A 13,618-nucleotide genomic window follows, 5' to 3' on the forward strand; every position below is an offset into this window, starting at 1 on the left:
GCACACACATCGCTCACGCACACACATCGATGGGCACAGCAATCCCGATGATGGCACAGCTATCAGTATCGCAGTACTACGTATGAGTAAATAGCGTGACGTGATGCGATGGAAATATAGAAATGTATTGAAGAAATAAAGCAGAAATAAGCATAAATGAAAGAGCAGCGGTACGCCCAAGTTGAGAAGCAGGCTACAGTCGAGATTATAGACTGCCAGTACACCGACTCAATGACATAAGCATTGATACAATCGACATGAAAGGCTGGCAGTCACCGAGTGAGGTGAAGCAGGCAATAGATTATAGACTGGCATACACTGTAAATGGTGAAAATGAAATTAGCAGTGTAGATGATAGGTTGGCAATGCACGATACCTGAGTTATCTGTACACAAACATAATTATTGTAATATGGCAAACTTACTTGTTTCATAATAGTAAGCAATGAACGCGAGTTATTATGTGGACACAAACATTATAATAGTAAGATTTGGCAACTGATTACTTAATAATAGTAAACAATGAAGCAGAGTTGGTATGTGCAAAGATAAATATGTAATGTCTGGCAACGTATTTGTTTCATAATAGTAAGCAATGAAGCGAATTTTTTTTATCAGCACACAAACATTATCATTGTAATGTTTCTTAACTAATGTTTAACAATAATAAACAATGGACTTGAGTTGTTAGCGTAAGAAGCTAGGAAATTTGTACTTACCATAGGCGTGTTGAGGCCTTGTGCCATGCGTAGCCCCCGTCCTGGCCTACATTGGCGAGGCGGCGGAGTTGGCACGTTGCGAGGCTAGGGGCTGGGCCGCGACCCCCACACCCCCCCAGCATCCCTCGGCCGTGCAAGAAGAAGCTATGTAAGCAGTAAAATATTTTAGCTACGAAGTCTGTTGTATAAACGGACACATCGTGTTGGGAGGGGGCGGGTGAAGAGGACATCACACTGAAGAAATATCCGCAGCGTGATGCGTGTATGTGTTGCCTGTAAAATGCGTAAAAGGAAAATGTCCCCCGTGACTTGGCAGGGTCCGCCCCCCCCGCAATTGTCGTGAGTTGGTACAGTCGACGTCTTGCAATAAGTAAATAATTAAAAATAGAAACGGCACAGATGTGTTAATTAAACTACTTTAAGGGAAAACGGAATAGCCTATTCCCACCGCGGGGCTTAGGGCGTGCCGCCTGCCAAATTTTTTCTACGTAAAGGCCACCGTCTGAGAGCTAAATCGTCCGCAAGCGCGAGCACGCGGAGACTTTTATATATAAAGAAAAGAAAAAGAAATAATAGAGAGAAAAGTTTTCGTGTACAAAGATATCAAACACCCACTTTTGAGCATGGAGGGATAATTCATCATGGAGTACCTACTAATATACTCATTCGGCAAGCGTACAATAGCCAACGCGTCCTCCATGATTAATATTCCTCCATGAGATTTTTGTTTCTTTGTACCCAGAAACGGGCGTCCTGCTCTCTTTGCCATTGCACCTACTCTGAACCATGAGTGACTGCATTAACCATTTAGGTATTTGATTTAACTACGAGTTCCCTTATGGGAAACGAAGTAAAAAAATTAAACCGCTCACGATTCAGTATATTGTGCACGATTAGTATTTTGTGCAAAAAATAATAGTGCGCAAAAACGAATCATTCGCACAAATAATATAAATTGTGCATATAATTGAAATGTATTTTCTTACATGTTTCTATGAAGGTGCTCATGTCCTGGCTCATTTGAATTTTTTAAATACTTCGTATCAGTTTCAGTTGAGTTAATTGAGTAATTATAGTGGTAATGGTTCGCCAGAGGCGCACACCTGCGTGTGGAGGCAACAATATTATTTAACACAACTGCAACACAACTGTAACACACCCTATACATAAGGTGGTGACCGTCTTAATCTTGCTAACACTCGGGTACTACTTGGCGTGGCCAAGCCAGGAGGCTTCTGCTTGTGCATGATGACTGGAGGCTTCTCTCCTCAGATTCTTCATGAGGCGTCTTCATCCAAGTCACGAACAGCCCAGCTCTCTGTGCTGAGGCCGCTTATAAGCCCCTTGGCGTGGCTGCCTACAACCTGGCCACGCCCCTCTTCTCGAACCCTCGAGAAGGCTCCACTCCCCAACCACGTGATCCGGTCACGTGTCCAGTCGGGATCACTTAGAGGGCCACAGCATGACACGACCCCGTGGCACACGTCAACAGCCTCCATACTGACCCGGCAGTGAGGGTCACGCATACATACCCAACACAGCAGTGACATGTGTGTACAGACCCGCACAGTAGTGACATATGTCACTACAATAGTAATCAATAATCAAAGAATAGCTAATCAAATAATTCATTAATGTAACGCTATCTATTTAAAATATTACTTTCAAATCAAATAATAATGAAAATATACATTTATCAAGTTTAATAATGAAAGTTTATATTACACAAATAAAATCTCAAATAATATTTTTTGAAGCAATTTGAATGCTACGATGGTTACAAATAAAATGTACCAGTGTCTTTTTGATGCGTACGTGCTGGCATATCCAACAAAGAGCAGAAAGTACTCTTTGGTTCTTTCAGTAAAGTCACATAGATATAAAATAAAATAAATTAAATCACGTTTCGGGCGCAACACAAGCGTCCGTCATCAGGTGGGACAACCACAGCAAGAAACAATTGCTGAAGTGGGCAAAAGGGCTGCTGTAATAAGAGGCCATATAGGTTAAGAGAGGGGGGAGGAGCCAGGGAGGCGAGATAGAGAGGGGGGTGTGGGGTAGGGGATTGGAGCGCTGCCAAGTGAAGCGCTGCTAGAAGGGTTTAAAGGGCAAGTACGGCAAAATGCCAGGGGCGGGGGGGGGGGAGTGAGCGGGGCTGGGAGTGGGAGGCTGACGAAGACTGGAGATGCGGATATTAAGACAACACCATAAAGCAGTTAAGGTTTAACCTGGTTAATAACATCCTTCCAATGATTTCTCAATTTGTATCCATCTTCTCGGTTGAAGTTATGTATATGTTTATATATCTGGATGGCTTCATGAACAAACCTTTGATAGTTGCCCGAAGGTTTGCAGAGTACCTTGGTCTCGGAAAAAACAATATCATGAGAGCCCACAGCGTTATAGCAATGGTCAGCCACGGCAGAGGTATTAGTTCTGCCGTGTTTCAGATCTGACTTGTGCTCGCGAACACGGTCCGAGATATGTCGTTTCGTTTCCACAATGTAACACCCACCACAGGTGCAACTTAGTTTGTAGACTCCGGGTTATTGCATGTCAGGAATTGCATCCTTCACAGATGGGATTAGATCACGAATTTTGTGTACGGTACTGATAGGACCTGGATCTTGTGTTTGTTTAAGATTTTGGAAATCTTTTTGGCAACGCCTGCTATGTATGGTAACGTGATGGTTTTCATCGGCGTCTCAGGGGGTTGTTTCTCCATGGTTGGAGAAACAGCTTTGCGGATAATGCGGTCCGAATACCCATTCATCTTGAGGGCCTGGTGTACGTATTCCAGTTCACTGGCTAGGTGGTGTTGGTCAGAAATGCAGTGGGCCCTATGGTGTAGTGTCTTGATGAGGGAATTGTGCCGGATGGTGGTGGGAATCAGGTTTCAGATAGGAATCTGTGTGGGTGGCTTTCCTGTAGACAGAGAGTCCCAACGAGCCATCAGGTATCTTCTCAAATAAAACATCCAGAAATGGTAGCTTACCATCCTTCTCCACTTCCATGGTGAATTTGATGGATGGGTGTATGGAGGAATTCATGTGGTTGAGAAATTGGTTCAATGCTGGCAGGCCATGTGGCCAAATGACGAACGTGTCATCTATATATCTTTTCCACAAGGAAGGACATAGGGTGGATGTCTAGATGGCACGTTTCAAATTTCTCCTTGAAAACATTTACTATCACTGGTGATAAGGGGGAACCCATAGGGGTACTTTCACTTTTTCTCTTTCAAATCTAAAAGAGCAGAAAGGTTTGCCAAGAAGAACTGGTTCAAAAGTGGAATGGCATGAAAATGATCCAGATTTGCAAGTTAAAGTTGATCATTGGTTGCAAGAATTAAAGGCGATTCCCACCACCAGAAAAGGATCACTTTGTTCGTTTTGGGCTAAACAAACATCTGCCAATAAAAAAAAGTGCCCGTCGAAATACCTCAGAATTCTGTATCACAGTCTGATGGACAAGTGACCGACGCTCAGGCTGATGATTCAGCGCCTAGTACTAGCAATTCAGCAACATCAAGAATTGCTACAGCCCAGCTGCATTTGCAGTCACAGATTAACATTCTGAATTCTGATCTCGTCGACTTGTACGAACACCAAAAACGAGGAATGCTTACACAGCAACTGGATGGGGAACTGCCGGAGAAGAAAAAAAAACTGAATTGGAAAACCAGTTGAAGAAGAACAAGTAAACCCGTAAAAACATAGTTTTTCACTATAAATCCTTTATATGCGTGGCGGCAAGAGTCCTCTCGTCCTCTGGCTTGAGATGGCTGCCACCTATGGGTCAGATGATTGTCTGCCACCATTTAGCAATTGGTAATTAAATATTTAATTTGTTTTCCCTAAACAGTGTAAAAAATTTTATTTATTTTTTTCACGAAAATTAATTGTCTGGCACAACGAGTCTGTGTGGAAAATATCAGCTCGATTGGATCACGGGAAGTGGGTTAAAAAACGACCGAAAGATTTGCACGGTCCTAAGCAAGCAAGCACGCAAGCAAGCAAGCACGCAAGCAAGCAAGCACGCAAGCAAGCAAGCACGCGAACTTAATATAAAGGATTTAAAAAGGGTGATCAAAAAAGAGCACAGAAAGCAAGAGATGAGAAGAAAGGAAAATAATTAAATGCTCTGTTTGAAGATAATTCAGATCTATGCACATGGCTGAATGTCAGGGCCAAGCCTGGTAGGCCGAAAATTGAGGAAGATCAGCCTTCATTACTTAAAGCTATTGTGGATATTGCTATGCATGGATCGGCATCGTGGAAAATTTTGCCGTGGGTAGCCGTTTGTAAAGTTGAATGTGGCACTAGATATGGCCGGGACAGCAGTAGTATACACAGCAGGAGAATTGCCATCTTTAAAATATCAGGGTTACACACAGTTTAACATACAAGCGAAAAGAAAAATATATATATATATACTTGTAGGCCGAGCGCGAGAAAATGTCTTGCTGCACTCGCCACACGACTTCTCGTCCGTGTGCTACAGTTTTTGGAAGAGTGTGAGAGCGCGAGCTAGGCCGCAACCTCGGTGTGGGTGGCATCTCTCTCTCTCTATGCATCGCACCTTCGCCGGCAGGGATATCTAGGCAAGCAGGGGGGAAAGTGTGAGGGCGGGAACACAGCTTGGGATCCGCGGCAATGTTGTCTTGGCAGGAACACAGCTTGGGGTCCGTGGCAATGTTGCCTTGGCAGGCACACAGCTTGGGGTCTGCGGCAATGCTGCCTTGGCAGGAACACCGCTTGGGGTCCGTGGCAATGTTGCCTTGGCAGGAACACAGCTTGGGGTCCGTGGCAATGTTGCCTTGGCAGGAACACAGCGAACCAGGCGCTGTGTAGTAGACATCACCACTGGGGAGACAAAGGCGGCCAGGCGTGGTGCCGGCCACCCACCCCCTCGTGCGCTGTGCCGGCCTTTATAGGTGCTCGCTAACAGAACTTGCAACCTACAGTCTATTAAGGTGATACGGTGCATATTTGTCTCTGTCTTTCTCCTAAAGTCAACTGGGATGTCCCGCAGAATCTCATTAGCCCCCCCTTAGGTTTGCCAGTTTTTTTTTATAACATTTAATGACTTCCCAAGCAGGCTTGTGAGTAATTATCCCCCAGCTGTCTTTTGTGTGGTAAGGTAGGAGGCAGGGGGGGACTCACCCTTTCCGTGCCCCAGCACTACATCCCGATCAAAATTATAAAAAAAAGGGCAGAATCACTCTTAATATAATTTTTTGGAAAAGGCATATATAAAACATGCTCTTCAAGTGTTTGTGATGAGATTTGATACGAAACTCCGAGTTGCTGAGGCAATTAAGCAAGCACCATATAAATGCTAATATTATAACATAGTGAATGCTTGGGAGCTAATTGGCTCTCGATCCTGGTTAGAGATCTACCCAACCCACAGGTCCGCAAACACTGGCCGCTCTTGCTCTGCAGGATGAACCTAGAAATTGAGTGTTCAACTTCACATTATTTTCATTAAAGGCCCGTAACAAAGGTGAATCGATTGGAGCTTCATTGTCTTAAGCTTGCACATCTACCAGGTCTCCATTTGACTTTGTATTGTCTAGCAAGTCCACCCACACCTCCACTTCCACAAACTGCTGGGAGTTGCCTCGCTCTGCCTCACAGTCAGAATTCTCCTCCTGCTTCATGTTGCCTCCATAAATGTGAAGGTCCGATTTTGGAGTTGAATCTTCATCTTCACATTTTACCATCACTTCACATTTCACCATCACTTCTCCACATTTTACCTTCACTTCTTCGCTCTTCACTGTTGCCTCTTCACATTTCACCTTGATACCTTTTAAAGTGTCCAAGTTGGGATTTTCTTCTGGTTCTTGTTTCAGGAGGGATGGGCTCATTGCAGCACTTTGACTTTCACAAGTCGATTTCAGATCACACTCCTTAGGGATCGTCTGATGCCTGTGTGTTCTCTGGTGTCTTTGAAGATGTGCTAACTGTGAAAACGCTTTCCCGCACAGAGTGCACTTGAAGGGTTTCTCTCCTGTGTGTGTTCTCTGGTGGCTCTGAAGAACAGATGGCCATGTAAACGCCTTGTCGCACAGAGTGCATTTGTAGGGTTTCTCTCCTGTGTGTGTTCTCTGGTGGCTCTGAAGAATGGATGACTGTGCAAATGCCTTCTCACACACAGTGCACTTGAAGGGTTTCTCTCCTGTGTGCGTTCTATGGTGTTTTTTAAGATATGATGACTCTGTAAATGCCTTCTCACACACAGTGCACTTGAAAGGTTTCTCTCCTGTGTGTGTTCTCTGGTGGTTTTTAAGATTTGATGACAGTGCAAATGCCTTCTCACACACACTGCATTTGAAGGGTTTCTCTCCCGTGTGTGTTCTCTGGTGGCTCCTAAGATCTCTTGACTGTGCAAATGCCTTCCTGCACAGAGGGCACCTGAAGGGTTTCTCTCCCGTGTGTGTTTTCTGGTGGCCCTGAAGATATGATGACTTTGCAAACGCATTCCCGCACACACTGCACTTGAAGGGTTTCTCTCCTGTGTGCGTTCTCTGGTGTATTTTAAGCTGTGATGAATGTGCAAACGCTTTCGGGCAGGAAGTGCACCTGAACGGTTTATCTCCCATGTGTGTTCTCTGGTGTATTGTAAGATGTGATGACTGTGAAAATGCCTCCTCACACACAGTGCACTTGAAAGGTTTCTCTTCTGTGTGTGTTCTCTGGTGCTGTGTCAAATTTCCAGTACGATCCGTGCTGTTTGCATACTGGTTGCATTGTTTCCTTCTTGTACCGAGCTGCGCTGAGTGCCTTTGCTCCATCAGATCAATTCTGCAGAGGAAGCGTCAGAGGAAGCATCAGCTGCAGATAGAAAAACATATCCACACCATCTACGTCAGTATCGAGGCACAGAGGAATGAATATATACACAGTCACACATGACTCACACGTCTATACTTATTAATCTTTTCATGATGTAGTGAAAAAGATTCCCCAATTCATCACACGGGCTGTTAAGGCACACAATGAGAGGGCAAATAGTCATACATATGCCTGGATGCCCGAGTATCTTCAAAATGAATGTTAACCGAAAACTCCAAGCACACAATTTCGGCTGTCTAGCTACAAAACTAATATTTATTTAAGAAAAATTCTGATAACATAGGAAAGGGTGTTGAAAATAATACTATTTGTAATATGCAGAAATGCATAAATTAATGTTCAATCGAAACTTCGAGGTGTGAAGCCAGGCTCAGATTTGCTTGAATGCTCAGATGAACAGATCTGAATTCAGCTGCATATGTGCTGAGATATTTTCCTGACTGCTTCCATTCACGTAAAAAGTTCCAGAGGAAAAATAAATTAAACTATTGTTTTCATTTAACCTTCATGTTCAATAGTTAATATACATTATTGAAAATACAAACTTGACACTGTTACACATTGGCATGGTAATAAATAAACCCGTAAAAACAAAGTTTTTCACTATAAATCCTTTATATGCGTGGCGGCAAGAGTCCTCTCGTCCTCTGGCTTGAGATGGCTGCCACCTATGGGTCAGATGATTGTCTGCCACCATTAAGAATTGGTAATTAAATATTTAATTTGTTTTCCCTAAACAGTGTAAAATTTTGGAATTTTTTTTCACGAAAATTAATTGTCACACAACGAGTCTGTGTGGAAAATGTCAGCTCGATTGGATCACGGGAAGTGGGTTAAAAAACGAGCGAAAGATTTGCACGGTCCTAAGCAAGCAAGCGAACTTAATATAAAGGATTTAAAAATATATTCGCCTGTGGAGGACGCGGGGATCGATCCCGCGACCTTTGGCATGGGAAGCGAGGGCGCTACCAACTGCGCTACTCCGCCACGGCCTGTGGTGGGGTTATGCTCTGGGCTCTTACACTGTGACGTTCAGCCAAATCCATGAATGAGTTCTATTTCAATATATGTAAAATAAATTTTTTTTGCCTAAAAAGTGTAAAATTTTGGGAATTTTTTTTCACGAACATTAATTGTCTGGCACAACGAGTCTGTGTGGAAAATGTCAGCTCGATTGGATCACGGGAAGTGGGTTAAAAAACGACCGAAAAATTTGCATGGTCGTAAGCAAGCAAGCAAGCACGCAAGCAAGCAAGCACGCACGCACGCAAGCAAGCAAGCGAACTTAACATAAAGGATTTAAAAAGGTGGTGGTGTGTCCAAAACCATGCCTTGCCGCTTTCATCTGCTCAGTATTAATGCTTCCTCACTTCACCGTGTAATTAATTCAAGATCAATCAACATAGCAGAGGCCCACAATAAGTTCAGCTTTCACTTAAACTATGTAACACGATTTTTGTCCCTGGGTAGCAAGTGTTATTTTTTAATTGGTCATGCCTAAAAAGTATAGAAAATGGCCATTATTCCCCACAAACTTTGCTTTTGTGACCAGGACTTTACATGAAGGTATGACACAAATGCACAAGTTCTCTCATTGAAATAGATAATATTTAAAAAACACTTTTTTTTCAACACGCTTTAATTAAATGTACCGTACTAGTAATGGAAGAACTCCAGGAAGTGGCCCCGAAGTTTGCCATAACATAAGGGACCATGGTCATTTACAGCCAACATCAGTTTACAGTGGACAATTAGAGCCAAGCAGAAACATAACATATAAAAAATGTTTTAAAAGATCTCTTTAAATTTTTTTATGATAGAAAATAGTATTGTCATCAGTATGACATAAGTATACCAAGTTTGCAGTCGATACCATTTTGAGAAGTGGGTAAAAATTGAGATTTGAGGATACAACAACGACAACAAACAACAGACAGAGTGAGTTCATAAAAAGCGTGCAAGTAAAAAAGCTGAATTGCAAAATATCACTGTCCTGGTCAAACGCAAAGTTTGTGGGTAATAATAGCCATTTTCTGTACTTTTGAGGCATAAGAAATTAGAAAATAACACTGACTACCCAGGGACAAAACATATTTTTATTACACAGTGTTATCAATCATGTTTGCTGTCGGCGATAATCAAACTAATTGTTACGTTCATAATGCAGTGAAATAACTGCGCTACAGCTCCCCACAAAGATAAACTCTTAAATACACATACATTTCATATGTATCATTAACATATTATATAAACAAAACATCCACCATTCATGACGAATTGGAAGTTACCTTAGCACAGTGGTAATGCCATGATAGGTGCAATTTATGGCCATGTAAGTGTGGATTCTTTTGTCAGCAGATAATGGGAATGATCCAGATGTCAAGGGATGACTGACATGAAAAAGCTGTGCTCCTCTTTGTTTTGCTGGGTTTTAGGAACCCAGCGTTCCACCCATTCTGTGAGTGTCACTCATCCGACCTCATCGTTGTTGCAGAGCAAATATATCATAACTGCCCTGCAGCATACCTCACGGGCCTCCTCCACAGAGTACAATATTGACACTACTGATACCAGTCATTGGCGGTTCCGATCACCTCCACATCCTCCAATCTCTTCTCTAGCCAATGCCATGCCTGTTTAGCCCCTAATATCTGGACTAAGAGAAGCTGCTTGAGCATGCGGTAACTGGGAATGCGGGATTCATGACCGAACCAATGCAGCCTCGCCTGTCAAATAGACTCATGATTATATTCTATAATTATAGATTAAGGATCTGTAAGCTTAATACAAAATAGTCTGGTTGAATTAAGGATTAATCATAGGCAGACCAGCCTTCATTGTACCAGCACTACCGGCCTCCTTTTACACAACAGACGCTATACAACAGCTACAACTAAATACATCAAGTATACATCGCCTGGTAAGGACTGCAAAGCATGCACACACGCAATCGCGTTTACATAATTATACATGTACACGCCACCACACACATACTATTCATACCCACTTCAATCACGACAAACAATGACTCCCTCCAACAACTTACATTCTTATATTTCGTTCCTTTGTGGCTATGTCTTCACATTGCTACAACAGAAGATAATTAAAGCAAATGCGATCAGGCGAGAGCAGGAGGCAAGGCCCCGCATGGCTAGGCCCCGCGTTGTAATGTTCCAATCTGGACATCAATTCCATACTCGCTGCTCCTCAATTAATATCCCTACGAGAGGAGCGAGGCTCTACCTGGGTAAACAACAACAACAACAACCACCACAACAACAACCACCACGATGTGAACTTCTCACCTCGGATCTCAGTGAGCGCGCGCAATGATCGGCAGCTTCCTGGTATCTCGTGACGTCACGCGGAAGCAGGAGATGACATGACGTCACTTGCGGGGTTCATCACACAATCCCCTCCCCCAACGAGCGGCGGTGTAACTGAATAAATTATGTTAATGAGCCGGTCACTTGTCGGGCGATTGGAATTGGCTGCTTAAGCAGTTAAGAATTGACTTTCCGTCGAAACCGAAGCCAAAACCGAAAGTGTAACTACACTTTCGGCCAAAACCGAAGCTGAAACCGAAAGTTTAACTACACTTTGGGCCGAAACCAAAGCGGAAACTGAAAGTTTAACTACACTTTCGACCGAGATTGAAACAGAAAGGTATATAACCGAAGTTACCGAACACAAGATTTATGATTTATGTCATGATGCAATGCTACTTTAATTAAAAAGAAATCTAGAACTAATCATTCAGAGCCTGCAGTAAGAGTCACTAAATATCAAATCTTTAGGTGTTACTTACTTAGTAATTATATCCAAACAAACGAATGTTGAGGTAAGAAACAACATCTTTCGGCATTCAGCCAGACAGGTCGTATATACATTAGCAGACCATGGTTGCGGCTGTAACCTCGTTCCCAAGCTGCTGCTGCTGACGTGTGTGTGTGTTTGCAGCCTATCGCATAGGATTGCCTAGCGCCGACTGACTGGCCGATAGGCTGGTGCTGGTCGGTGTGTGTGTGGGTCGAACCCACAGCGCTCTCGCCGGCGCTCTCCTCTTCCTCACAGGCGGCTGGTCATGCTCTTTCTTCTGCTGGATGAGCGGAGTCGGCACAACGTTTGTCCGCTGGCTGCTGACACCCTTGCTCGGTGGCACTCGGTGGCGCTGCTGCGTGCTCTCTCTCCTGCTCCGTGCTCTCTGGCGGCGCACGATTATGTGTGCAGCTGGTTCACTGCTATGCTCGCTTGGACAATGCTTGGTGCCTTCCGCCCTTTGTCGAGGGTGATTGCTTGACGTTGCTCGTCAGTTCAACTCGAGCTGCAGCTGCTCGTGGGAGCTGGGACTCACTCTCAAAACTTGTAAATTGTATTCGCACCCTCTTAAACAACTGTGAAAGCTTAGTACAATACAACTTATCGCAATCCTTGACTTTGCAAGCGACTCAAAACATCAGGATAAATGTAGAATAAAACTTTCCGCGATATTCTGTCGGTCCCTGCCGAACTCAGCTCTTAACAACACACCGTCCCTTCTCTCTGCGAGACACGACACCCATGGTTGATCGCGAGGCCATGCCCCGAAGTCTGCTCGCTGGTCGTAGCTCTTCTGTCCCTTGCAGTAGCATTTGCAGTAGCTGGCTGGAGACTTCTGTTGCTAGCTGGAGTATCGATGTTTTTACGTGAAAAATCTCTCCCCTTGGCTCGCCTTCTCGCAAATTGACTGGAACTTCCTTTGATTTCGCTCTCAGCCTGTGAGAACAGCTGTACGTATGTCCGTGTGTGTGTGTGTTCTGATTTATTAAGCAATCTGTTAAGTCTCACCCTGGCCTGGTTCCTGTCCCCCACCTCAAGCCATCTTTTCATCCGTGGAAAAATAGATGCCCCAAATTGCTACCTCGATTTATGATTTTGCAATAAACTCTCTGGAGGGAGGGTGTTCTCCCTGTGAGTGCCATTCCCCTGCTCCCCAGTCTTCCCTCGCGGGGGTGTTACATTTGTCTCTCTCTTTGTGATTGTATTGCTACCACATGCTGCTGGGAGACAAAGGCGGTTGGGAGGCTCTCTCTCTATGGAATACATTTTATCTTGGTCCTGTGTGGTGGGGCTATTTCGCTTCATTCCTTCTGGATGACCCTTGGTCTAATACTTCATAATTATTATTTAGTTTATGTTTTTTCAAGATTTGTGATTTATCATTGTTATTACCACGTATATTCCTAGGGTTTTATTAACCTTTGTTGTCTGTATCCAGGGACTGTGCTGTTTTACTCGAGTTATATTTTAATGTCCTGAGGTTAGATGTAACTAAGTTTTCACTTAAGTTTTCTTGACTGCTGGAATTCATATTCCTTGGTTTTGGTAAGGTCACGTAGATAACAAGCTACAACAAGAGACAATATGTGAGGTGAAGGGGAGTAAAATAAGGTAATTAATAAATCAAGGCCACCAATGTGACTGCAGTCTGGTTTTTAATCTGGGTGAGTGTGTTGGCAGACTACGATATCGACTTAATCTTTGTCGCTAAGTTTTGAACTTTTAGCCATTGTATTAAGGGAAACGAAAAATGAAAAAATATATCGTGGAGCCTACTGTCTGTATTGCTTTGAGGGGGCCTTTTGAAGTTCTGTTGAGTTTTCCAGAATTTCATTAGCTAAACCCCCTCCCCCTTCTCTTTTGTTTTTGTTTTTTTAATTACCTATTTATGGCTTATCTCCGTTGCTTGGTCGGTGTGAAAGGCATCTGTTGTGAGGGAGTGGGTTGTCCCTCACCCTTTCATGTCCCATGCTCGCCCAGATCAATTATTTAAAAAATTGGAACAATTATTCTGAATATAAATTTTAGAAAAAAGGCCTATATATACAACAGAAGCCCGCACCTCGCTATGGGTCACACGACATCTCTGTGCTTGCGAAGAGATGGCACACGTTGCGTGGGATTGTGGTGGCGTCGAGAGGGCTGCCACAGCCCCCAACCAGACATGCGCCGCCGGAGGAGGAGAACGAGGGAGAGATGGTGGAGGCCCTGTGGCAGT

At 43.7% G+C, this 13,618-nt stretch overlaps 1 protein-coding gene across 1 annotated transcript in view; it reads right to left on the reverse strand.

Annotated features, from left to right (window-relative positions):
• Positions 1-2,795: 2,795 nt before the first annotated feature.
• The window catches only part of LOC133361645 (oocyte zinc finger protein XlCOF6-like), a 39,028-nt gene continuing 28,205 nt past the window's right edge, over positions 2,796-13,618 (reverse strand). Inside the window, exon 3 of the mRNA XM_061580627.1 lies at positions 2,796-7,373. Within this exon, the coding sequence (XP_061436611.1) occupies positions 6,252-7,373 (1,122 nt within the window). The 3' untranslated portion in view covers positions 2,796-6,251. The remainder of the gene's footprint in view (positions 7,374-13,618) is intronic.

The sequence above is a fragment of the Lethenteron reissneri genome, unplaced genomic scaffold (genome assembly GCF_015708825.2).
Source record: "Lethenteron reissneri isolate LAM-NWPU_2019-01 unplaced genomic scaffold, ASM1570882v1 scaffold_116, whole genome shotgun sequence".
NCBI lineage: Eukaryota > Metazoa > Chordata > Hyperoartia > Petromyzontiformes > Petromyzontidae > Lethenteron > Lethenteron reissneri.